The sequence below is a fragment of the Coffea arabica genome, chromosome 9e, assembly GCF_036785885.1.
Source record: "Coffea arabica cultivar ET-39 chromosome 9e, Coffea Arabica ET-39 HiFi, whole genome shotgun sequence".
NCBI classification, from domain to species: domain Eukaryota; kingdom Viridiplantae; phylum Streptophyta; class Magnoliopsida; order Gentianales; family Rubiaceae; genus Coffea; species Coffea arabica.
In genome coordinates this window covers 40,807,201-40,830,990 of record NC_092327.1, presented here as the reverse complement: position 1 = coordinate 40,830,990, position 23,790 = coordinate 40,807,201, and the positions used below count along the sequence as shown (strand labels likewise).

General features: G+C 36.7%; 3 protein-coding genes across 4 annotated transcripts; 2 read left to right on the top strand and 1 right to left on the bottom strand.

Moving 5' to 3' along the window:
* Positions 1-512: 512 nt before the first annotated feature.
* LOC113710228 (F-box protein SKIP23) lies at positions 513-2,603 on the bottom strand. Its single transcript, XM_027233117.2, has 2 exons — positions 1,125-2,603; positions 513-815 (listed from the first exon to the last, which is right to left on the bottom strand). Exons 1-2 carry the CDS (start codon positions 2,328-2,330, stop codon positions 789-791), a joined length of 1,233 nt encoding a protein of 410 aa, XP_027088918.1. The 5' UTR covers positions 2,331-2,603; the 3' UTR covers positions 513-788.
* Positions 2,604-11,394: 8,791 nt separating this feature from the next.
* On the top strand, positions 11,395-13,947 carry LOC113710392 (heterodimeric geranylgeranyl pyrophosphate synthase small subunit, chloroplastic-like). The gene is made up of 2 exons (XM_027233363.2): positions 11,395-12,062; positions 13,124-13,947. The coding sequence occupies exons 1-2, from the start codon at positions 11,682-11,684 to the stop codon at positions 13,781-13,783; spliced, it is 1,041 nt and encodes a 346-aa protein (XP_027089164.1). The 5' UTR covers positions 11,395-11,681; the 3' UTR covers positions 13,784-13,947.
* Positions 13,948-16,019: 2,072 nt separating this feature from the next.
* On the top strand, positions 16,020-19,962 carry LOC113710304 (F-box/LRR-repeat protein 10). 2 transcript variants are annotated; one of them, XM_027233232.2, is made up of 4 exons: positions 16,020-16,321; positions 16,411-16,619; positions 16,830-16,923; positions 18,115-19,962. In XM_027233232.2, the coding sequence occupies exons 1-4, from the start codon at positions 16,136-16,138 to the stop codon at positions 19,558-19,560; spliced, it is 1,935 nt and encodes a 644-aa protein (XP_027089033.1). In that variant the 5' UTR covers positions 16,020-16,135; the 3' UTR covers positions 19,561-19,962. The 2 variants fall into 2 exon arrangements, with proteins under 2 accessions (XP_027089033.1, XP_071922035.1); XM_072065934.1 differs by lacking the exons at positions 16,020-16,321; positions 16,830-16,923 and having other exon boundaries at positions 16,453-16,619.
* The last annotated feature ends 3,828 nt before the right edge of the window (positions 19,963-23,790 follow it).

The following is a 23,790-nucleotide window of genomic DNA, read 5'->3' as shown; positions in this document are numbered from 1 at the left end:
TCTCTCTACTTTTTTCCTTTTCTGATTGTCTATTTGGGATTAACCTCCCATCTGGCCGATAACCTCACATCTAAAACACAGTTCTTAACTTTTTCACCGGACACCGGTATTACTTTATGTCTGCCAAAGCCAATCCATATCCTTGGGAGAAAACGAGGATAATATATGAGAATGACAAAGGAACTGTCATAAAATTGCCCATACTAACTCGGACAGGGGCAGGCAACCATTCCCGAAGGTTTTGTGCACAATGCACAGCGTGTAACTCTGTATGCACCTAGTGTAACTCACATTCAACAGCGTGTAATTATAGAACAAAATTTTGTGAACCCCACATATGATGTGAAAAACGATGTACAAGATGCAATCTGGATCTTACATTTTTTTTTTTACCAAATCTTGGCCATGATCCTTCAGGAACAGTTACCGCTCCTCCCCCTCCTCCTACTAACTCCATGGGTTTCACTCAACCAGGTCTAATGGTGCTCACAGTCACAGGTAAGACCGACATGTAGAAAGTTAAATTGGACCAAAATGGTTTCCATCTGGCAATTCAGTACATCATCAATAAGATGAATAACAATCTTGAATAGCCGCCTGTATTAATGAAATAAATCCCTTGAACCATAAATGGTACAGGATTTAATATGAAAAATCATGAAACTAGAAGTAGAAAAAAATGCTAAAAGCCATCAACCCCGTTATTGTATGTACAAGAAAATGAAGAACCCGGTCTCTAGTACCCCTTCAAGTGGTTAGCTGATCCCCCTCTCAAGATCACTAACAAATTAGATGCTGAGTTCTTCCAACCAATCCTGCAAAAGAAATAATTGGATACGCCAACGAAGTCAGATTGGTTTGCTTCAGCAACAAATGAGAACAGAATGCAAAACCTCAGTGAGGAGGTTAAACATTTATCCACACTATTAATCTAGCTGCAGTCCCGCTATATGGAGATTCAAGGTTTTAAAGTCCAGGAAAGCCAGATATCAACTCCTACAGATGGGTCTACGTAAATCATACACGAAAAGTCCTAGGAAGACACTACTGATAATTTAGCACCGCCATTAACCAAAAACATCGTACATGAGTCAGAACAGCTAGTGTAGAAAGGAAGCACTTACTTCAACCGCCGAAGGGGGATAAACCCAAGCAGGTGGTGGCCAAAACAACTCAGAATAGCCCTCATAAGAGGTTATGGGCCCAATACTACCACTCTCCAAATCGAAAACCCCAATTCCACTACCCTTCGAACCCCCATCATCTTCCCTATCATGGAAGAACTGATCGGTAAATAATATACAATTCCCTTTGCCAGGGAAATTAAGCTCGGATGCCGAAGCCGCAAATGTGCAGTTATCTCCCAAACACAAAATGGTATCCCCCAAATGACTCACCTCAACCCACCTCTCCCGACCCCTATCAAGCCTAAAAACCTTAAATTTCACCGTCCTTTCGCTCATGAAACAATCAAATTCCTCGTAAAACTCGAGGGCTTCGTTGTATCCAAGATCATCCTCGGGCCCAACACTCAAATACATGTCAACCAACACCAAATCCCCACAAGACTCCACTAGAAACTTCTTATCCCCACCGAAAATGGAGCCGGCGACAGCACTCACACCAGGAATCGATCCGGGATTCAAATCCACCATTACAAGTCTGCCAGTGTTATCGACGGCATAAAAGTTCCCCTGATGAAAGATGACGTCGTCGTAGGGAGAAGGCAAATCGGGAATGACGGTCCATTTGGTATCACCGGATTTGTGGAGGACCAATTTCCCAGAAACATGAATTGTCAGGAGCACAAATCCCTCACCATGTCGATTGGCAGAGAGAGCAACTTTCTCCATGTAGAGATTGCCAGCATCGCCAAGGAGGGAACTAGCGGAGGGCCGATAATTGATGTACTGCAGAGTGAACTCACAGCCCAATTCACGAACGCGCAAATTGGAGAAATCAAATCTTCTGGGGAAGTTGTGTGGGAGGGGTCGAAACTGGGATCGAGTGAGGGGATTGAGCAAGTGGGTCCGATCAGGGTGGTCGCGTTCTAGCTTGATAATCCAGGCTTTAGTGAGGGGGGTTTCGGGGTTTTGCAGGCAATAGATGGTGCGCTTGGATAGGTAGAAGCCCCAGGTGGTATCGGAGATGCCGGCGTTTGGGAGGATTGGGAAACGAGAGGGAGAGGGTGAGGGGCGAGGGACGGAGGATCGCCAGGTGGCGCAAACGGAACGGAAGCGGAGGAGGTCTACCTCCGATGGGAGGTGTTTGGAGATGAGGTCCAGGAGTTCTCCGGGAAGCTGGGACCAATCTGTTTCGGCAGCGGCCATATGGATTGGATTTTAACCTTGATTCCCAGAAATGGGTTTTGGTTGATCAGATTAAATACTACTGTAAATGCTATTCACCAAAAATGCGGTGACGCTGGTCGAAATTGGATTTTGGGGGGAATTTTACGCAGCTTTATAATCATTTCATAATCACCGGCAGAGTGAAGCAAAACTTCAGTTGAGAGTCTTTTTGCCCCTACGTGGATGTTTGTGGAACGTGCGGGCCTTCTGGCTGGGCATTTTGTTTTCCAGTCTTTTCTCCCACTGCACCTTTGTATTCACGAGTAGTTTAGACTTGTAAGCAGTGTTTTAAAAACCGGACCGTTCATTGAATCGGTGAAGTGAAAGGGTCGAGGTTCAATCGGTCGGATCGGTTCAACCTCGGTTCAATGAATTTTTTAAAAAATTATTTATATAAAAATATATATATGTACAAAATAAGACATGTAATGAATTAATTTAATACTTTATATGATGAAAGGTTTACTATTTTTTAATAACTTGGATTTTTAAAAATAAATTTTTTAAATTATAAGTTAAAAAAAATAAATTTCATCTCAATTTCAATTATATCTAAATCCAACCCAAAAATATCACAATATTTTGAAATTATACAAAATTCACGTCTATGAGAAATTAGATATTGTGAACTTAAATTTTAATTTACGTTTTAGAGATTGCAATTTAAAAAAGAAAGTTTGGAGTTCGAAGGAAGTCAAGAAAATCGAAAATAGAAATGTAAACTTGATAAGAAACAAAAAATGAGATAAAAGTGAGTGGTTGTAGCATTAAATAATTTGAGTTAAAAAAATAATTCTTTTTGAACTTTTTTCAATTTAATGGACAAAAACAAAATTAAAAGATGGAAGAAAACATCAATAAATTAAAAATAAAGAGGTTTGATTAAAAAGGGAGTGACAAAAAAAAAGAGGATAGAGAAAGAGAGAGAGTTGAAAATTAAAAAGAAAGAGCCATGAGAGGATGAGATTTTGTAAGAAAAATGGAAAAAAGAAATATGAGTGTTTGCTTTATATAAATAAGTTATCAAAAAAAACTAATAGGATGTGATAGTGCAACGGTTAATACATTGGTCTTCTATTACAAAGGTCTTGAGTTCGAATCTTGATAGCTGCATTTTGCAAAAAAAAAAAAAAAAAAAAAAAAGGAAAGGTTGAAAACCGGTTCAATAGCGGTTCGATCGCGGTTTTTACGGTTCGACCGGTTCTTGACCGGTTTTCTGACAAAGTCAACTATGGCATTGAACCGGACCGGTGCCATAGCCGGTTCGCGGTTCAACCGGTCGAACCGTCCGGTCCGGTCCGATTTTCAAAACATTGCTTGTAAGACGTTGGTTTGCAAATTTTTAGAATAACTAAATATTTATTATGATTAATCTTTTCTACACTGTCAGCGTTGGATGAACGGTAACTATATATGATTTAAATTTGAAATTTATCTTTTATACACGTGTCATGAATCAAACGGTAATAATATATACACTATCAGTAGTGTATATAAGATTTACTCTATTTATTATACTAAACCTGCAACTTGATATTCATTATTATTCGGTCATCAAATATTATGAAATATTGCATAAGAATACAATATGTGTATTCTAATAATTATATACAATTGACAGATAATTTATACACAATCAAATTGTCAAATAAATGTTTGGTTGACTTGTAATTCATATGAAATGGAGATATATAAAAAGTTAAATATTGAATAAATAGGATTTGCTTACCCAAAAAAATTACATTTTAATTGAAAGAGAACTCGTGTAATATAGTTTAGTTCAAGATTCACCGTTGTAGAAATGGAGAGGATAGTTGTAAAAGATTTCGACAAATTTGGGAGGCAATTGTGTGATCCGGGGCTGGAATGGTTGTCAGAACAACCGTTCCGGAAGGTGTAACACCATTTGCACACGGTGTAATATCATCTGTACAAGGTGTAACAATAGAACAACAGTGTGTAATACTAGAACAACATTTTTGTGGGTCCCACACGGCGTGAAAATCGAGTTACAAGGAGTGATCTAAGCCGCACAAATTTTTTTGGCCTAATCATGGCCGTGAACCTTCCAGAACGGTTGTCTCTGACAACCATTCCAGCCCCTCCTCCGCAATTGTGAGGCTAAAGGGAATATTATCAGAATTCAGGGAATGGGGTAAAAAGTGGGGGCAATACCATATAATTTCTAAAATTTTTATAGACCATTTTAGAATTGTTTGAAAAAATTGCAGCCCCTCAAGTCTCAACACAATGTAGCTCCGCCACTGCCATTACTCATGGAAAAGCTTCTTATCATCCATGATAAAGTTGAGGTAATGCTATGCCTTTTTTTTTTTGGGAAGGTTACAATCTCTCAATGGTTGGTGACCGCTTTTTTTTTTTTTTTTTTGTCAGCAACGATACATTTATATAACATATTCTATCATAATCTAGGGAGGATGGGAAGCTTAAGGAGGCTGTGGTAGGAGCTAGTGGGCATATAGACCCAACTAAATAAAAAAAATGCTATAACAAAACCCTTAAATTTTTTTGGCTGCAGCTGAGGTTTGAACCTTCACCTACATTGGATTCACTGGTGACCGCATTGGATTCTGAATAATTCAGAAAGAATCAAGGCATTGTCAGATCCCCTTCAGATGATATAGCTTTTCCAATGCTATTCTTTCCACCCACACGACTCGAATTCGAATCCCTGCTTAAAGAGAGGGATGTCAAACTCCTTGTCACTTGACTCAATAACAGTCGGTTGCATCTCTTTGCATGATTGTATAGGGGAATCGTTTGATGTACGGAGACTGACTTTTTTTTTTTTTTTGTCGTTTGCTTTGTGGGCTTTGAATAATTTTTCTCGTTTGATATATTCCAATTTTGGAGGGGCTCACCCAACACTTGAGTGACCCTTAGCTTAGCAGGTGATTCTTGATGAGCCTCGCCCAACCCAACTCTTAGCTGGTTGTTCGTGTAGTTTGCACTCAGACAGATTGCTTCCACCCAATTAGGGGTGCAAATGAATTGAGTAGTTTGTGAGCTACTTCCGGGCCGATCAAACAATCGGCTTGACTGGATATTGATCGAGTTATCGAGCGGTACGTATTATATAATATATATATATATGTGTATAGTAAATTATATATATAGGAACTAAGTTCTTGTAAATTTGCAAAACATTATTTTTTCTAATCGAGTTCAAACTAGTCGAACTCAAGCATCTTAAAAACCTTAATGAATCGAACTCGATCTATGGAATTTCAAACTCAATCGAGTTGAGTTCGATCTCGAATAGTGTTATATCAAGTTGAGCTCGAGTTCCAATATAACACTGTTTTATTTGTTGTTTTTATGTTAATGTTGGTTATGTAGTTAATGAATAATGGAATTTAGTCACTTAGTGCTTTAATTATTTTTGAGGATGATTAATGATTTGTATGACATATTTAAAACTTAAAATAATTTGGATTCAAACTTTTGAACATGTTCGCGAACGGCTCTCGTTTATGTTAAACGAGCCGAACACGAACACAAATTTGGAGTTCAAAAGTTATCGAACGAACACGAACCTTGTTCGAATCGTTTAACGAATAGAGTTGAAATATGACATACTTGATTCGATTCATCTCATTTACAGCTCTACCTAAATGACAAGTGAATAGTGCAAATAAACGTCACCTTGAAGGTTAAAAGCCCATCCCACATCACACACTACTAGAATGTTGGAAACTGTTTAGATCACTAAACTATTTTCTTTAAAATATTCACATGTAAATGTGACAGCAAAAACCAAAGATGTCTTAGAAAGAGCGATTTTCCTTCAGTTCTTGATTTTTATTTGCGACATTTTTTGCTTCTGACATACATACATATATATATATATATATATATATATATATATATTGGTAGACATTTATTTGACATGTTTGATTATCAAAGCTTCGTGCAATAGGTAAATTTTGTGTTGAGTGCTTGGTTTATGAATAGTAGTTGTTTCCTTGTGGCTATTGGCATCAAAGAAGCATCATAAATGATGTTGGCCTTAAAAAAAGGGGCTGTTTATGAAGGCAAACTTCAATTAAAAAGCTGAACCACCGATTTTGCACGCGATAGCTATTCCATTTGTCTTGACGATCAAATTTAGAGGTGTCAAATAAAACCATTTAACTAATTTTACCCATACCCGCCCATTAATAATTGAATATGGGTATATTAAATTTTTATATATGGATATAAATGGGTTACCCAATTATACCCATTTAATAAATGGGTATAATTGGGTAACCCATCTAACCCATTTAACCCATTTAACTTACATTCCCAAACCTTTTGTATTTCTCGGGGTGAAAAAGAGCTGGCACCACCTCACCCAACCCCAACTTCCAGACTTTTTCTTTGACCGACAATTAACCCCGTCAAATCACCCATTTCCTTCCCTTCATTTCGTCTTTTCTACTTAACCAAATGCTTCTTAACTTTGACAAAAAAAAAAAAAAAAAAAAAGCTTCTTAACCATGGGAAAAAAAAAAGGCTGTCAAAAATTATTTAATTTTTTTCTTTTTTTTATAAAGAAAAGGTATTGAATTTAAAACTTCCTACTCATAATCTCTTCCTATGTTCCAATCAAATCCTCCCTGCCCTGTTCAAAATTATTTGCATTTGGAGTTGGATTGCATGTTTGTTGCTAGTCTAGCATAGATCATTGCGGACTGTTTTTCCTTTGAATTTCGGGGATCAGGTTAGAAACTTGCACCACTTACATTATATGTCCACTTCAACTTTCATCGAAAACAAGTAAGTAATATTATTGAAAGTGTGTCCAAAAAATAAAAATCACAAATACTAGGGGTTCAAAGTTTTGGATTAAATTTTTTTGTTAACTTTCATATTATTTAGTCCAAAATTTTAGATTCTCATTGTTCAATTATTAAATAATATGTAATTTTGCGACATGGCATGCGGATGGAAAAAAAATTGATAATTAGACTTATTTGGCATAATAAGTAAATATTTAAAATTAATGATGGGTGTAAAATGGTATAAATTGATAATTTAGTTTAAAAATGAATTTATATGAGCTTGTAAAAATTTAGAATAAATGGGTTATAAATGGATAATTGGGTTACCCAACTCATTTTTTGACTTACCCATTTATACCCATCTAATTAAATGGATATAAATGGGTTGACTCACTTATACCCATTACCCATTTTACCCAACCCAAACCCGCCCAAATCACCCATATTGCCACCTCTAATCAAATTAGACATAATGGCATAAAACATGCAATTTAGTAAGTTTAGTGATATTTTTGTTTAAGAAAATAGTTTAGTGATCTGAACTAGTATAAGTGTATAGTTTGGTGACAATTGGCGCCATTTGCTCTATACCTAAATGACTGGAGGGGACATTTGTGCCAGAGCAAATTATTCTTCGCTTTATTTATTGTTTTTCTTCTCTATCAAGAAATTCCAAATCTTATTACGAATAAGAAAGAAGCAAGAAATGAGAGAGTTTGAAAATTGGAACCGAAGACCTTATGACCATCCCGCTGTCGTCCCGGTTGGGCAACTAGCTAAACTCAGAATTTTAGAGACATTCTTTCGCCTCTTTCTACAGACGACCGTGGGCTCGCAGAAATTAGCAGCATTTTCCAATTTTTGGAGGGCCTCACCCAACGCTTGAGTGACCCTTAGCTTAGTTGATGGTCCTTGATCAGCCTCACCCAACCCAACTCTTAGGTGGTTCTTCATGTAGTTTGCACTTGACAGATTGCTTCCACCCAATTAGGATGCAAACAAATCGAGTAGTTCACGAGTTGATTGGTCAAACAATCAACTCAACTCAGTGTTGATCGAGTTTGAGTCGATCTTGAGCAGTTCACTTATCCAAATGAGTCAAGTATCGATCATTTCTAGTTAAGGTTGATAGCTCTTCAAACCTTATCGACCAATATGTATTTTATATATATATATATATATATATATATATATATATATATATATATATATATATATATATATATATATATATATATCAGTGTATAGTAAATTATATATATATGTACTAAGTTCTTGTAAATTTTCAAAATACTTCCTTTTGTAATCGAGCTCAATTAGGCTGGATGTTGGTCACGTCCAAATGAATCGAATTCGAGCGTCTCAAAACCCTTAATGGATCGAACTCGATCTATAGAATTCCAAATTGTATCGAGTCGAACTCGATCTCATAGAGTGCTATATCAAGTCAAGCTTGAGTTTGAGTATAGCACTGCTCGAAATCTACTCGACTCGTTTATATTCCTATACTCAATGATCCAGAACTTGGGGCTTAGGTCACATTTAGGATGCACATGCTAGAGTACATTTCCATTAATCTATCTAACATGCTCGATGTATTTTCCATTACTATTTCAGATTTTATGGAATGAAATCGAATCTTTTTATATTTAAAATTTTTTTTAAAAAAAAAAAAAGCCATGCTCGATGTGGAAATCCTCAAAGTTAGTCATCTCGTTACAAGTAGAAATAAGAGAATATCGAGGTTTACCATTCCAATCAGGTAATACAAACAGGAGACGGGTGCGCAACATATACTCGGCTGTTAAATCCTTACCTTCCCATTGAAGACCTCTATATTCTATTGCGGGAGGGAAGTGGGAACCTCCTAGCGCTGGAGGAAATGAAGAGTCTGCTGGCTGCATCTATGCTTTGCCTTGACGATTGATAGGGACAAATAAATGTTGTGAAACACAACTCGAACGGTTCATCAATCTGACAGAGAACCTTAGCTAGCGTCGGAGAAAATGGAGAGGCTACAACTATTCTTGACCTTTGATAATTGATGGGGACGAATGAATTGAATGAATGTTGTGAAACACAACCTCAGTTCATAAATCAGCAAAGACAAGACAACGTTGTTATATGACTAGAATTGAGAGCCACAGCTGAATGTAAACATCGATTTTGGCATTCTTTGATTCATTGGAAGTCAGCCTTAGAAATCGAAGGACCGGCAGAGACAAACGTGTTGTGCGCCGCAGCCTCGAATTTGGAAGCTGTAGTTCGAATTGGTGAGTCGCGACTTTTCCTTCTTGAAAATGAAAGAGATAATGAGACGATCAAAGTCGAACCATTTTATTTGTTATTATTATTGTTTTCTTTCAGGGGAAAAAGGAGGAAAAAAAAAGATACAAAGAAGACGTAGTCGACCACTAACGCTGGATTCTCAATTCATGGCCCTTTGTAAGCATTTATTAAAAGGCAGGCATTCATTAAATTTTTTTGGTCAACCACAATTTTTTTTTTCTACGATATCCTACATTATCCTAATCTAAAGGGGAGACCCAACTGGATCTAGGGGGCTGGTGGATTTAGCCCGTCCCTCTTACATACTGTTATCTTTATTAAAAAATATTCCAAATGAACAGAAGGAAAAGGAAAAAGATTTTGTCGTGAGTTTTTTTTTGGAGGGTAATTAATTTTACGATAATGACGGTATAAAGGAAGGAAAGTTAAGCAACTTTGAGAATGGTAAGTGAATCTCCAAAAAGAAAAATAAAAAAAAAATGAAAGAGAGTGGAATCACTTCATTGAAAAAAGTGTTAGAATACTTTTTTTTTTTGCCCTTTTGAAATTAAAAGCAAAAGATTAAGGAGCATTTGAGCAATTTCCCACACTATACTTGAAAAGAACGATTTCTTAATTCTTTTTTTTTTAAATAAATGAACACTGCAAATACTCATTGGCCCAAAAGTAGCCAATATGGTCTTGCTCTATTCCGCAACCGTTATGGACACGATGTTTGGCGGGCCACGTATTATTTTCTTTAATTAGGCATAAAATATGTATTTAGGTATATTTTCTTAATTAGGTATAAAATATATACTCATATACTTTTGGTTTTAATTTCAATTGCAGTTAGGGCAGCTCCAATGGGGGTGTAATGGGGAGCCATTACACCCCTCCATGACACGGCTCCCCATTGGAGCCGTGTCATGGATATTACACGCATCACACAGGTGATGCGTGTAATCCATTGAATTTTCTTCCTATGACAACGGTAAAATTTCAGCGAGAATTTCCAACGGCAACATTATTTCCTATGGCAACGGTAACATTTCCAACGGCACTATTATTTCCAATGGCACTATTTTTTTAGAATTCTATATAAACACACAACACTTTTTACTAAAATATATCCCAATATTCTACTCTATTATTTCTTTTATTCTCTCACACACTTCTACTCTCTCACTCATTTAATTCATTTTTTGTGATTATGGATGAAAATTGGAGTAGTTTTACAAATATGTTAAATGCTCCAAATATAGAAAATTCATCATCCTCACAAAATCAAAACCCCCAAAATTTTCCAAATTACCCATTTTCTGGTATTCCTACAAATGTGCAAAATTATGCATTTCCCCCAAATTTATCCACTTCCAATCATCCATCAAATTTTCAAAATCTGCCAAATTTAACGAAAGTTAGTACTTTATTTTTTAAAAATAACAAAATTAGTTTTAAAAATTAGTTTATTTATTTATGGGATATGAGTTATGCATTATTAAAATAAATATTTGATTAATTGTGGACCCATGCTATTACACCTTGTGGAGTGTAATCCATTGTGAGTGAAAGTGTAATAAAAGAGGAGAAAGTGGAATGCTGACGTGGCATGTGGATTACACTCCACACATGTAAATTTATGTTTTATCATTTTCAAACGATTAGAAAAATACTATTAACGAAACTCGTGGTCACAGCCAATTTCATTCGTCTTCTGTAAATAATACATTTTTTTTTTCTTTTCATATTGAGAGCGACACGAGTCGAATTCTGTCTAACATTCTTATAGTACTTCGATGCAAACTTTTATAATTCTAATATAATTATGAATTTTTCATCAACTTAATTACAACGATCGATCGACCAATTTAAATTTACATCCAAATTATATGAATTATAACAAAAATTGTAAAAATTACAGCAATCGGACAAAACTCAGATGGCGTTCTCTATTTATTTGAGCTCACACACACACACTCTCCCTCATCCATTATCATCCCACTCCCAGAGCTCCTCCACAACACAGTGCCATTGATGCACTTTCGCCAATTTTGCTCCACCACTGCTAACTTACTAGTGCCTACCTGCCCGCCCTTGATTGCTTCCGTCTTTGTCTAAATTAGCAGACAGGAAACCCCCCCCCAAAAAAAAAAAAAAGAAAGAAAGAAGTCGAAGAATTTGAGAATTACAGATACGTTAACATAATAATACTATAGTATTTTCATAGAGTGTGTGTGTATATATATATATATATAGATATAGATAAAAAAACATGCTTTCCGCTGGAATCTATTCTTCTTCGCATATGTTGATGTACCAGAACCACCAGCTCCTCCCAAAACCAAAAGCCGGTCGTCCCATTTTCTCAAGAACCATATCAGCAATTCGGTGCTCTGCCTTCGCCTCATCATCATCAACGGTGGCGACCCAATTCGACCTTAAAACTTATTGGACCGGTCTCATCGAAGAAATCAACCAGAAGCTGGATGAGGCCATTCCGGTCAAATACCCCCATCAGATTTATGAGGCCATGCGTTACTCCGTTCTTGCCATGGGTGCCAAGAGGGCCCCACCTGTCATGTGCGTCGCCACCTGCGAGCTCTTCGGCGGTAACCGTCTCGCCGCCTTCCCCACCGCCTGTGCTCTTGAAATGGTATTTGATTCCTTCTCCCTCCCTCCGTTTCCCGCCTGCGTGTATTTGATATGATCTATTTCAACCCACCTGAAGACATTTGGGTCCATACTGAAAAGGAATATATATGATTTCCCCATCTATCGATTCCGAATCTGGGTAGCATCCAGGATTCGTATTTGAATGATGGACTCTTTTCGTCTTGTTTGTGGATAAGTACATTGAACCAACAAATTCAAGTTTGCTGCTTTTTTTTCCCCTGTATTTTTTGGTCTTGCTCAATTTGCTTTAAAGGTTTAGGTTTGATGATTTATTAGAATATCAACACATGACTGCAGGAATATTATTACAGAATTTGAGTTGTTTAAACAACTTCTGTTGGACTCTGATGCCTTAAATTAGTAGCTCAAATGCTTGTTTGATTCTATCATTGATGTGAGACATTGGCCAAGGTTATTTCATGAGTTTTTGGTTGCTGGTTGAAAGTATGAAAGAATAATTGGTTTGCTGCAAATTACATGGAACCAGATGCTAGGCAAATCACTAAATTATTTTGGTTCAGTACCTGTAGTTGAGCCAAGCAGTTGATTAAACGGACCACAATGACGTATTTGGACCTTTGCTGGTGGGTTTTGAGCTCATTTCTGCAAAGCATTTGGTGAAATCTATGCTCTGCAAGTGTGGGGGTATAACATCAACTGCGGAGCCACTGGGGCTCCTGAAGTCACCCATGATTCATGACTTGAATGTTAGCAGTGCTAGTTAACATTGATTTTTCTCTCAGGTTGTTCGCGATAGATCTTGTGCATTTGGATAATACATTATCTCTTGCAAATTTAACGCCACTTAATCACCAAATTCTGTGCTTCTGATCGTAAACCAATCTCCCTTAAGAAAATCAAAAAAATAGAAATGAGAATGAGCTGTCAAATCTGCATTGTTAAGGCCATTTAGGTAGCAAAATGATAGAATGCATGTGAGTTTGTCTTCTCGTCAGTAGCACATTTGGTTTCACGAATTGTTTGTCAATAATCTCTGATATTTATTTCTCATTCCGTATTGTCTGGGGCAACCACTACCAGGTCCATGCTGCTTCCTTGATTCATGATGATTTGCCCTGCATGGATGATGATCCATCCCGGCGAGGTCAGCCCTCAAGCCACACTGTATTCGGTGTTGACATGGCAATTTTAGCTGGTGATGCTTTATTCCCTCTTGGCTTCCGCCACATAGTCTCCCATACGCCGACTGATCTCGTTCCTGAGACTCGCCTCCTCCAGGTTATCGCGGAGATTGCAAGATCCGTGGGATCAACTGGGATGGCTGCCGGTCAGTTCCTTGACTTGGAAGGGGGACCCAATGCAGTTGATTTTGTGCAAGAAAAGAAATATGGTGAAATGGCCGAGTCCTCTGCTGTCTGCGGTGGCCTGTTGGGCGGCGCTTCGGATGAGGAACTCCAACTGCTGAGAAAGTTTGGTCGAGCTGTTGGCGTGCTATATCAGGTCAGAAGCGATGTGTTGAAGGCGAAAATAGAAACTCGAGACAAAGACGAGGACAAGAGGAGTAAGAGTTATGTAGGAGTATACGGCGTGGAGAAGGCTATGGAAGTGGCTGAGGATCTCAAAGCCGAGGCCAAGAAAGCATTAGAGGGCTTAGAGAAATATGGTGAGAGATTGCTTCCGCTCTACAGCTTTGTGGATTATGCGGACGATAGAGGTTTTAGTCTTGATGCGGGGATTTAGAGGGAAAAACAAGAATGCCAAACTTAGTTCCAATAATGTGTGTATGCGATGGTGTAGGAGGAAACCTTTGCGGTACCCGTTTATTTGCCCCCAGTAGTTAATGTGGTAAAATGTTGTCTAGTTCAATGCAGTTTCAGACTCAATTGGGCTGACCGTTGGATTTATTATTCCTTGTTATTGTATATTTGTACTGCTAGTCGTGGCCACAAAAGGCAAAAACAACGGAAATTGAACTAAAAAAAAAAAAAGGGAAAAGGCTGCCTTGGCTTGTTTGAGTGACTAATAAATGCTTCCTTCTTCACTCACCCAAGTCGGACCAAAACGAGGTACTCCCTCCTTCGTCCCAATTATTTGGTTTTGTTTTGAGAATTTAACTTTTTAAAAATAGTAGTGATTTGATTGCGACGTTTGTGTTTTTCTTTTTAATTTTATTTTCATAACTTCAAAATTTGACTTTGAATGAAAACATGCATATGATTAGAGAGAAGTGCTATATTTAACAAAAAATACTAAAAGGTGCCTTGATTTTCTCAAGACAAATATTTTGAAACATTCTAAAATGCAAAACAGAACACTTTCAATGGAACGAAAAAAAGTACTGTACATCAGTATTGTGCACTACTCTTTTTTTTTTTCGGAGACGATAAATCTAATTTATTCTACACTAAGGGAAAGGGGACGGACCTAAGAAGGCCCAGGGATAACCCGAAGGAGATTGAACCACCACCGGACTACACGGATGCACAGCACACCCGCCTGAATTTTTTTTGGAAACAAGTCATTTAAATATGGTGGTGGAAACAAACCTTGCCTCCCACCCCACCAACTAGGTGGTGGCCACTGAGCCAATGGCCCAGCTGTTGTGCACTACTCACTGTACTACAAACACATAGCCGCCCCCAAAACCCGGCAAATTCTTCAAAATATTCAAGATTTTTTTAAAAAAATTCCAGTTAATTATGACTCGAGCACTGAACAATTTTTTCATTTTACGCGTGACTCGCGAAAAAGGCCCGGCAGCGAACAGAATTTTTATTTTTATATTTCTCAAATGAGAGGCCATCGTGTTCGAGTCATGACGGCGACTGCATCATTCTTTCGCTCATGCACAACAGCACAAAGATTTTCATTTTCCCTAGGCCTAGACTCTAGAGTATTGGATCGCAGCCGGATTTTCTGTCCAATTCCCCGCATCACTTTCCGTCCCATTTATTATTATATTAATAATTCTTATTTATAAACATTATATTTTAATTTTTTCATTTATTTAAAATCTAATAACTATTAATTAAATAAAAAATAAATACAATTGTATCAAAAAAAGTAATATATAATAGAAAATTAAAAATATAGCCTAAAATTCATAAAAAATCTTATTTTTTTTATGTATTTTAATTTTTTAATTTATAATTATTAAATTTTAAAAATATAAAAAATTAAAATATATATTAATATAATAAAAAGAGAAACCGAGACACTAAGGTTCCGTTTGATAAAACTGAATCTGAATTCTGAAGTTTGAATTCTGAAATCTGAATAGTGAAACAATTAATTTGCTGAATTTTAAGCACTAAAAAGAAATATATGAATGTCTGAATTTTAATGCTAAACCTATTTATATTGTTTGATAAATATTTATAACTGAATGCTTAATAAGTTAAATTTGACAATTTTGTTCTTATATCTTTTCATCCCAAAAAGAAATAGAACCTATGATTTAATTAGCTAAAAATGTTAGGTATGAAAATGACAATATTTATTTTTAAATCAAATTAATATAAAAGATGAATTTTATTATATGAGTAGTACGGAGAAGAAGTAAAAGTCATTCAAAAGGGAGGAAAAGAGAAATAGAAAATCATTAGATAGAGAATATTAGGTTGTTTAATTATATTAGAATTTTGAACATAATTAATAAACAAGGGTAGATTTAGTAGATAAGATAAGGTAATTGAAGTAATTCTATTGGTTCTTATCAAAATTAAGCATTCAGTTAGGATTCTTGTGTTGAAAAAAATACACACAAGTTCAGTACTACTTAACAAGTTCAACAAATGAATTTTCATTTATCAAACATTCAAAACATTTGAATATCTGAAAAAGTTCAGACTCATCAATTTTTTATGTTATCAAACAGACCCCAAGACATAAGATTCGTTTCATCTCGTTGGGATCGCTAGCAGTAGTTTTTTTGTAGCACAAAGTATTAGTGTGGGCCGTGCAAAATGCGCACTCTAGTAAAGAAAAGAATATTCCTCTGCTTCTTCCTCCTGCTTCCTACGGTAAGACACTTAGCTAAAACACGAGTAGATTTACAAACCAAGGCAAAAAAAGAAAGAAGGGAAGAGGAAAATGGCTAACCCGCATGAGCCCCACTCGGATCCATCGCAGAGCCTCATGATCCTCCCGTCGGCACTCATCGCCACCATCCTGGCAAAGCTGGACGTGGCCTCCATTTGCTCGGCCGCGTCCACTTGCCGGGCCTTCCACTCCTGCGCCTCCCATATCCTCTCCTTCATCCCCAACTTTCACCTCCTCGTAAGTCGCGCCTGACGTGCTTTTTTTTTCTGCCTTTGCGAAGATTTTATCTTTGTGATTTGCTGATTACGGTTTTCTAAAATTGAAAGGATATTGGGCTTTCAATTGATTTGTTGAGGCCGTTGCTGATGCCTACCAATCCCTATCTCCGGACCCTGCAAGTTGACTGCACTCGACTTGACGATTCCTCCTTCGATTATCTTCTTCGCCCCTCCCTGCAAGAGCTTTCCCTTCACAATTGTGCCGATTTCACCGGCAAGCTTCTCTCTCATATTGGCCAACGATGCAAGGGCCTCAGGTGGGGTTTCCTTTCTTTCCTTTTGGTTCCAAATTTTTTAAACTGAAACTGAAGTGCGTTTTTATTAAATTCTCTATCTGGAGGTAAAATTTTTTTTCTTCATTATTGTAAAGTTTTGGCCTTTTTGAGTGTCATTTGTAAAGAGATGTATTTCGTGAATTTTGTTGGGATTTTGTTATTAGCTTTGCTGTTTTTCGCTTTTCTATTCAGGTTTTTGTACTTGAGTTCATTGGCTGAGAAAAGAGGGAGGTCAATTGACGTGTCTGATCTTGAGGAATTACTCCTTGGTTGCACTGAGTTGGAAGTAAGGTTTCATTTGCCCGAGTGGCTTTCTGTAAGATGTGAAATCTACCATCATAAGCAGAATTAAAAGGATGTGGGGGCTTATCTATAGTGATGGCGATTTTATTACTTTTCACGTACTACTTTTCCTCAATTTTGATCTCTATAGACACATTCAGGAAAATGCAGTTGCAGATGTATATCCTAGAGAAATAAAGTGAAAAGTTTTCTACTATGTTAAAACTAATTTTTTTCAGTAAATGAGTGCAAACTGCTGGGGAATTTCATCATGAAATGGGTGAAATCATTTACCATTTATGTAGACTCACATGGCTGTTTCAGTGCTTATTTGCTTCTAGTCCAGTTAAAAGTTCTGAACCCCCTAGAACAATTCCTAGTGTTGTAGTTCTACATGAACTTGTATCATTTGATCACTTGGTTGATGATATTTTGACTACTTATCCAAAATCATAAGCCTCCTTGTTCATTTTGATTCATGGGAAATCTGGATTAAATTCACCTCTTATGGTTCGTGGTTTTTGATGCTCACTAAAATGTCAGAAGTAGAATCAATGTGGACCATTAAGGCATCTAAGGCCTATAACTTGGTGCAAAATTACCCTTTCCTTGTGGGATCGTAGAAAATTATCAATCCAGGCATTGGCGCATTGCCATGCAAGGAAAGGGGCTGATCTTGTTTGAGAACTTACGACCTCCTTGGCTAAAATTTCAACAACCTTCACAGTGAGCCAAGTCTTATGCTCATATTGGAGACTTTGAATGTTGCTAATTGCATTGTCAACTTAATATTAGAATTACTAATTTTATGTTTACCGTGTTAAATGACTGACATAATATTTCTGAAATTTGAGCCTTATTGTTGAGATAAATCTGAATTAGTAGCTTCAAGTTGTAATATTACAAGCTTTATGACGGTTGAGTGTTAAACATGATTTGCTTAAAACTGTCATGACTAATTGAGTAAGTAATTTTTGGGATTCAAATATTTCGTTAATCTGATGGTCTTTATGTAAAAGTAGGGATCACTTTTAAAGTTCATATGTTGTTAATTTTATTGTGTGCTCTATATTCTCCTTTTTAATATAATTGTATCAAAGAAAGGACAGGACTGGGTGCTATATAATTTGACTGCTTAGCTTATTCCTATCAGTTCACCATCAGTAATGAGGTTGCGTTTTTTTTTTTTTTATAGACTCTGATCCTGATGTTTGACGTATCAATGTTTGTGCGGCATAATTTTGCTCGTGTGTGGGCTTTGGCAACTTCAAAACTCGTTTCACTGGAAATAGGATTCATTTCTTCAATAATGGTGACTGAACTGCTTAGCCCTCCTATTGGCCCAAATCAATCATCACATCATTTACGAACATGCATTTTCCCCGGCATACAGAAATTGAGCCTGTCTGTGGACTATATCACGGACACCATGGTCAGTATGATATCTGAAAGTCTTCCCTCATTGACCCATTTAGACCTTCGGGATTCACCAATTATGGAACCAAGGGTTTCGTTTGATCTCACCAACATCGGTCTTCAACAAATTAATCTGCATGGAAAACTGAAGCACCTTTCTTTAGTACGAAGCCAAGAGATTTTCCCTACATTTTTCAAGCGAGTAAATGATCTGGGGATCCTTCTTATGGCTGACAAGTGCTCGAGCATGGAAAGCATTTATCTTGGTGGTTTCTGTCAGGTTACAGAAACAGGTTTTAAAACTCTTCTGCATTCATGTGCTAAGCTGTACAAGCTTAGGGTGTCTCATGGGAACCATCTTACTGATCTCATATTTCATGACATTACTGCAACTTCCCTTTCTTTGACGCATGTCAGCTTGAGATGGTGTAACCTTTTAACCAACTTTGCTGTTACTCGACTGGCTTCCAACAGGGGTTTGGTTGTCCTTGACCTGAGGGACTGCAGAAACCTCGGGGATGATGCCCTTCAAGCAATCAGCACCCTCCCTAAGTTAAAGACATTACTACTAGATGGTTCTGATATTAGTGATATGGGATTGTGTCACTTGAGCAAGGGTATGTCAAGTTCCCTTGTTTCATTGTCTCTACGAGGATGCAAGAGGCTTACAGATAAGTGCATCTCTTTTTTGTTTGATGATTATTCAAACCGGGAATTGAGAGAATTGGATCTGTCAAATGTACCTAACCTCTCAGATGCTGGGATGCTGTTGCTTGCAAAAAGTCGTATCCCGATTTTTGAGCTGCGAATGCGTCAGTGTCCTCTTATAAGTGATACTTCAGTAATTGCACTGGCCTCAATGAAGGTTGACGAAAATGGTTGGCAGGGCAGCAGCTTGAGGTTGTTGGATCTTTATAACTGTGGTGGGATTACACAACTCGCGTTCCGGTGGTTGAAGAAGCCTTACTTCCCAAGATTGAGATGGTTAGGGGTTACTGGAAGTGTCAACAGGGATCTCGTGGATGCCTTGACCAGGAATAGGCCATTCTTGCATGTTGGTTGCCGTGGCGAGGAACTAGGCGCGGACCAGTGGGATAAGTTAGATGATCTTTACATTCATGACTACGAGGAAGTTGATGAATTTGAACAGTGGCTTCTGGAAGGCGAGAACGGGAGTGATGAAGAGATGGAAGAAGCTGAAAATGTTGAAGTGCTTCCAGATTGATCATGCATCTGTGGGCTTATCAGCTTTCAAGTTCTGTTATATTATATGTGAAGAAAGTAGATGACTTGAAGTCTGATTGTGGTTTCTCGAGGGAAAATGAGGAGGAGTGGTCGAGAGATGGAAGAAGACCTTGAAATCAAGGTGGGGTGGGGATGTTTTCTTCGGCCATCTCATGTTTACATTAGTTGTACAGATTTCAAAACCAATCCAGCAATGATGCTTGGAATGTTGTCCCTATGTAACTTTTGGCTTCTGTGTGTATCCCACATGCTTTTGTGCATATGTTTGTAGATAGTACTAACAGACGCATTTCACTGATTCATGTTTGGGAATCCAGTGTGCGCATTGTATTTTAGAGTGGCTATTTTCCTCAAGTACAAAAACCTATTTCTATTTGGATTTTGGAGTGGCGTGCGAAATTTGTTTTTAAAGCATTCAATGAAACAAAGAATGGTCTAGGGGGTAGCCTCATGAGGTCCCGAGGTTAAGTGTTCGAGTCACCTCTTTATCGCTTGTGTATTCTTGGGGACGGAGTGTACAAGCATAAGGAGATTATTCCGGTAAAAATTGAAATACTCCCTGTGTTGAATCGCTTGTGTATTCTTGGGGACGGAGTGTACAAGCATAAGGAGATTATTCCGGTAAAAATTGAAATACTCCCTGTGTTGAAAAAAAAAAATTCAACGAAACAAAGAAGGCGTAATAAGATCTATCTACATGGTCAAAACTGGTACTGACTCCTTTTTACTGACCCCATTTCTGGTAGCATCACCAAGTCACGGACGCGCATATAAATGGTTCTCCATTGTTACCTTTTATAGTCGCAGCGACTAAGATTAATCTGTAACTTATAAAGGGGTGGTCACAATATTGCTGCAAATGAGCATTCGTATTTTCTCTATTAAAATCAGACTATTTATAACATTGCTATTTTCTTTTTTTTAATTATTTTCCTATAATAATCTTTTGGGAGTGATGAAACAGTAGTAATGTAAACTGTTCAGTTTTTTAGTTGGGCTTTGGCGGACACTGATGGACTCAGTGAGATACTTAAAGACAAATTTGTAAGCTCGTCCACGGGCCAACTTGAGAATTTGCCTTCCCTCGTGTGTCGTATTGAACCAACCCCACCCCCACCCACCTTCTACTATTCCTCCGTCAAAAAAAAAAAAAAAAAGGAAAGAAGAGTATAAATATGATACTCCCTCCGTCCCACTTTTATAGTTCTATTTCTTTTTTCACACAGTTTAAGAAAAAATAGTTAACTTTGTTGGAAAAGTAAATTTAGATTACTATTTTCCTAAAATACCCTCACATTAAATATGATACAACTTTATGGGAATTTGAATTGATGGTAAAAAAAGAATCAACTCTCATTAAATGGGGTAGGTTTATAGTAACAACTACTTACATTGAATAAGGGTATTTTAGAAAAATTAAAATACAACTACATTCTTCAATTAGAAAGTGGACTACAATTTGGGACAGATGAAAAAGGAATACAGGATTATCAAGGTGGGACGGAGGGAGTATATGGTTTGTCTCTATAGGCCTTGTTTGGCAAGTAAGTTTTTGAGCAAATTTGTCTGTTACAAGTTTTTTAACATCTTCAACTACAGTAATCTTAAAAAACTTTTCAAAATTTTTAAACTATACACTTCAAAATATCCAAAAATTTACACACTTTAAAATATTTTTCTACAACTTCTACAGTAAGTTATAGTAAAACTTTAGACAAATACCAAAAAAACTCATATGCCAAACGGAGCTATATATATAAGAAGTTCTTGCTTAGTGTGAGATTTTTAGATTTTCGTACTAAAAAAAAAAAAGAATCAATGGCTCTTGTCCAAATTCCCCGATTCTTTTTGTACATTTCATGATCGTGAACTACGGATCATGATGAAACTATTTTTTGATAATAAATTATTTAAAATAATTTTATAAAAAAAAATATTACAACGCTTTTTTAACATAATATATATATAAAATAAAAAGATGATGCAAGCAAAAAGCCTTGCTTTCAAATAATTGTTATTTTTATTATTATTATTATTATACTAGTAGTTCTTAAACGTGGGGGCGTTAAGTATCTGGCTTTGACATATGGGAATGCGTCACTCAATATATTGGCATGATTATTGTTTTTGGTCTTCATTCTTATCGGAACATTGCAGTTCATACATCAACATTAACGTTACTTAACGACGACGACGAATGTGGAGAGCGGAGACTGAATTACAAGTCAACGCTATATTCCCCTTCACCGATATCCATCCACCGCACGTCGTTTTTTGGTATAAATATCATATCCATCCATAAATATGTATATATCCATTATCCATTATCCACCCACCATGTAATGGATCGGAGGTAAGCTGATTACTACTTCCTCGTCTTACTTGATAGTCCTATTTTTCTTTTTAGTCTGTCTCAAATTATAGTCCACTTTCTAATTGAAAAATGTAATTATATTTTAATTTTTCTAAAATACCCTTATTCAATGTAAGTTGTTGTTACTATAAACCTATCCCATTTAATGAGAGTTGATTCTTTTTTTACCATCAATTCAAGTTTTCATAAAGTTGTACTCTAATTAATGTGAGGGTATTTTAGGAAAATAACTACCTAAATTGATTGTTTCAACAAAGTTAACTATTTTTTCTTAAACTGTGTGAAAAAAAAAATCAGGACCATCAAAGTGGGACGAAGGGAGTATTTTGTTTCTGTAAAAAAGAAAAAAAAAACAATTGAAAAAAATTAACCAGTTGTACGTTCCAACTTTTATATTGAGAATCACAACGCACGCAAAATCGTACTACAATGCCCATGATAAAAGTAGTACTAATGAATACGATCGGTACTTCCAACGCGGCACATTTCTCAATCTATGCTGGACAGCCATTTTCCTTTCAATAAAACCACCCAACAGAAAAAACTTTTTTAGTATACACAATTTTTTTTTGTCGCAGCGATAGCATTAATAAAATCTATTCTAATTTAATATATTTTTTTGTGGCAACGATAACATTAGTATAATCTAATATAGGAGAAGGGAGGGGATCTAACCGACGGAGAATTCCGTCGAAGGTAGCCACAATTAAGTGATCAGATGGAAAGCATGGATTCAAAGTCTTCGGGACGACCAACAGCCCAATAATAGCATTAATACACAATTTATTAGATCGATAATAATCTAAATATCAAAGCATCTACATACGAGTTATCTTTTTGGGTGACTGAGGTTTGAGCTAACAGTTTTCAGAATTATTAGTAATTATGGTAGTGATATTTATGGCGCATATTTCCTTGCTCTACTGCAAGAAACGGAAACGATGATATACAAGTACGAACAACGGCTGGATCACATCACAGACGTTTTGTAAGTTTTGAACTTACAGATGCTGTACCTATCGGTTGTTTAGCTCAAGTTTTGCTCTTTTTTTTTTTTTTTTGATTCTTTTTTGGTGCTAAAATTTCTTTGCTTTTCCTGGCTTGAACAAGAACAATGCCATGCTCGGGAGACTAGTTATGATGATTTGCCATTCGTTGAAATAATCACAAATTGATGGACCTTGAAAAATGGATAATTCGATTGGAAATTTGTTCATACCATTAAATACGATTCTACAGTCAAATTTATAAAAGTTTCAACACACAAATCACGAACCAAAGGCCAAATAACTCCACGTCACACAAAAACTATCGATGCTCGATTTAGTCTTCTCTATCTAGAAAACTTTCAATTCCTTCTAATTGATCATTGGTTGCAGAGCAGAGCAACTTAGTTTGAAGTTGGATGCAAATTAAGGCCCCGTTTAACAAGTGAATTTTTTGGGTGTTTGTCTAAAACTTTATTGTAACTCACTGTAGAAGCTTTTAAAAAAGATTTTGCAGTGTGTTTTTTTTAAAAAATATTTTGCAGTGTATAGTTTAAAAATTTTGAGAAATTTTTTGAGATTACTGTAGCTAAAGTTTTTAAAAAACTTGTAGCAAACAAACTTAGCAAAAAATTTGTCTACCAAACAAGGCCTAAGATTGAGTCAATGCACTCATATTCCATACTAGTAATTAGCGTATTGTTCCGGTAGAGGTTGTAAATCAAGTCGCTGCATGTTACTCCAGGCCTACCAAACGTTATCGATACGATGGTGGGAACAGAAACAGAACAGGAACAGGAACAGGAACACACCATGTTCAATGCTACTGTCTTTTTTTTTAGGGTTAGGT

Coding starts and splice junctions, on each gene's coding strand:
- LOC113710228 (XM_027233117.2), bottom strand. CDS start 2,330: ATGGCCGCTGCCGAAACAGATTGGTCCCAGCTTCCCGGAGAACTCCTG. Junction 816..1,124: donor ATCCCCCTTCGGCGGTTGAA/GTAAGTGCTTCC, acceptor TTTCTTTTGCAG/GATTGGTTGGAAGAACTCAG.
- LOC113710392 (XM_027233363.2), top strand. CDS start 11,682: ATGCTTTCCGCTGGAATCTATTCTTCTTCGCATATGTTGATGTACCAG. Junction 12,063..13,123: donor CCGCCTGTGCTCTTGAAATG/GTATTTGATTCC, acceptor AACCACTACCAG/GTCCATGCTGCTTCCTTGAT.
- LOC113710304 (XM_027233232.2), top strand. CDS start 16,136: ATGGCTAACCCGCATGAGCCCCACTCGGATCCATCGCAGAGCCTCATG. Junction 16,322..16,410: donor TCCCCAACTTTCACCTCCTC/GTAAGTCGCGCC, acceptor TAAAATTGAAAG/GATATTGGGCTTTCAATTGA. Junction 16,620..16,829: donor CAACGATGCAAGGGCCTCAG/GTGGGGTTTCCT, acceptor TTTTCTATTCAG/GTTTTTGTACTTGAGTTCAT.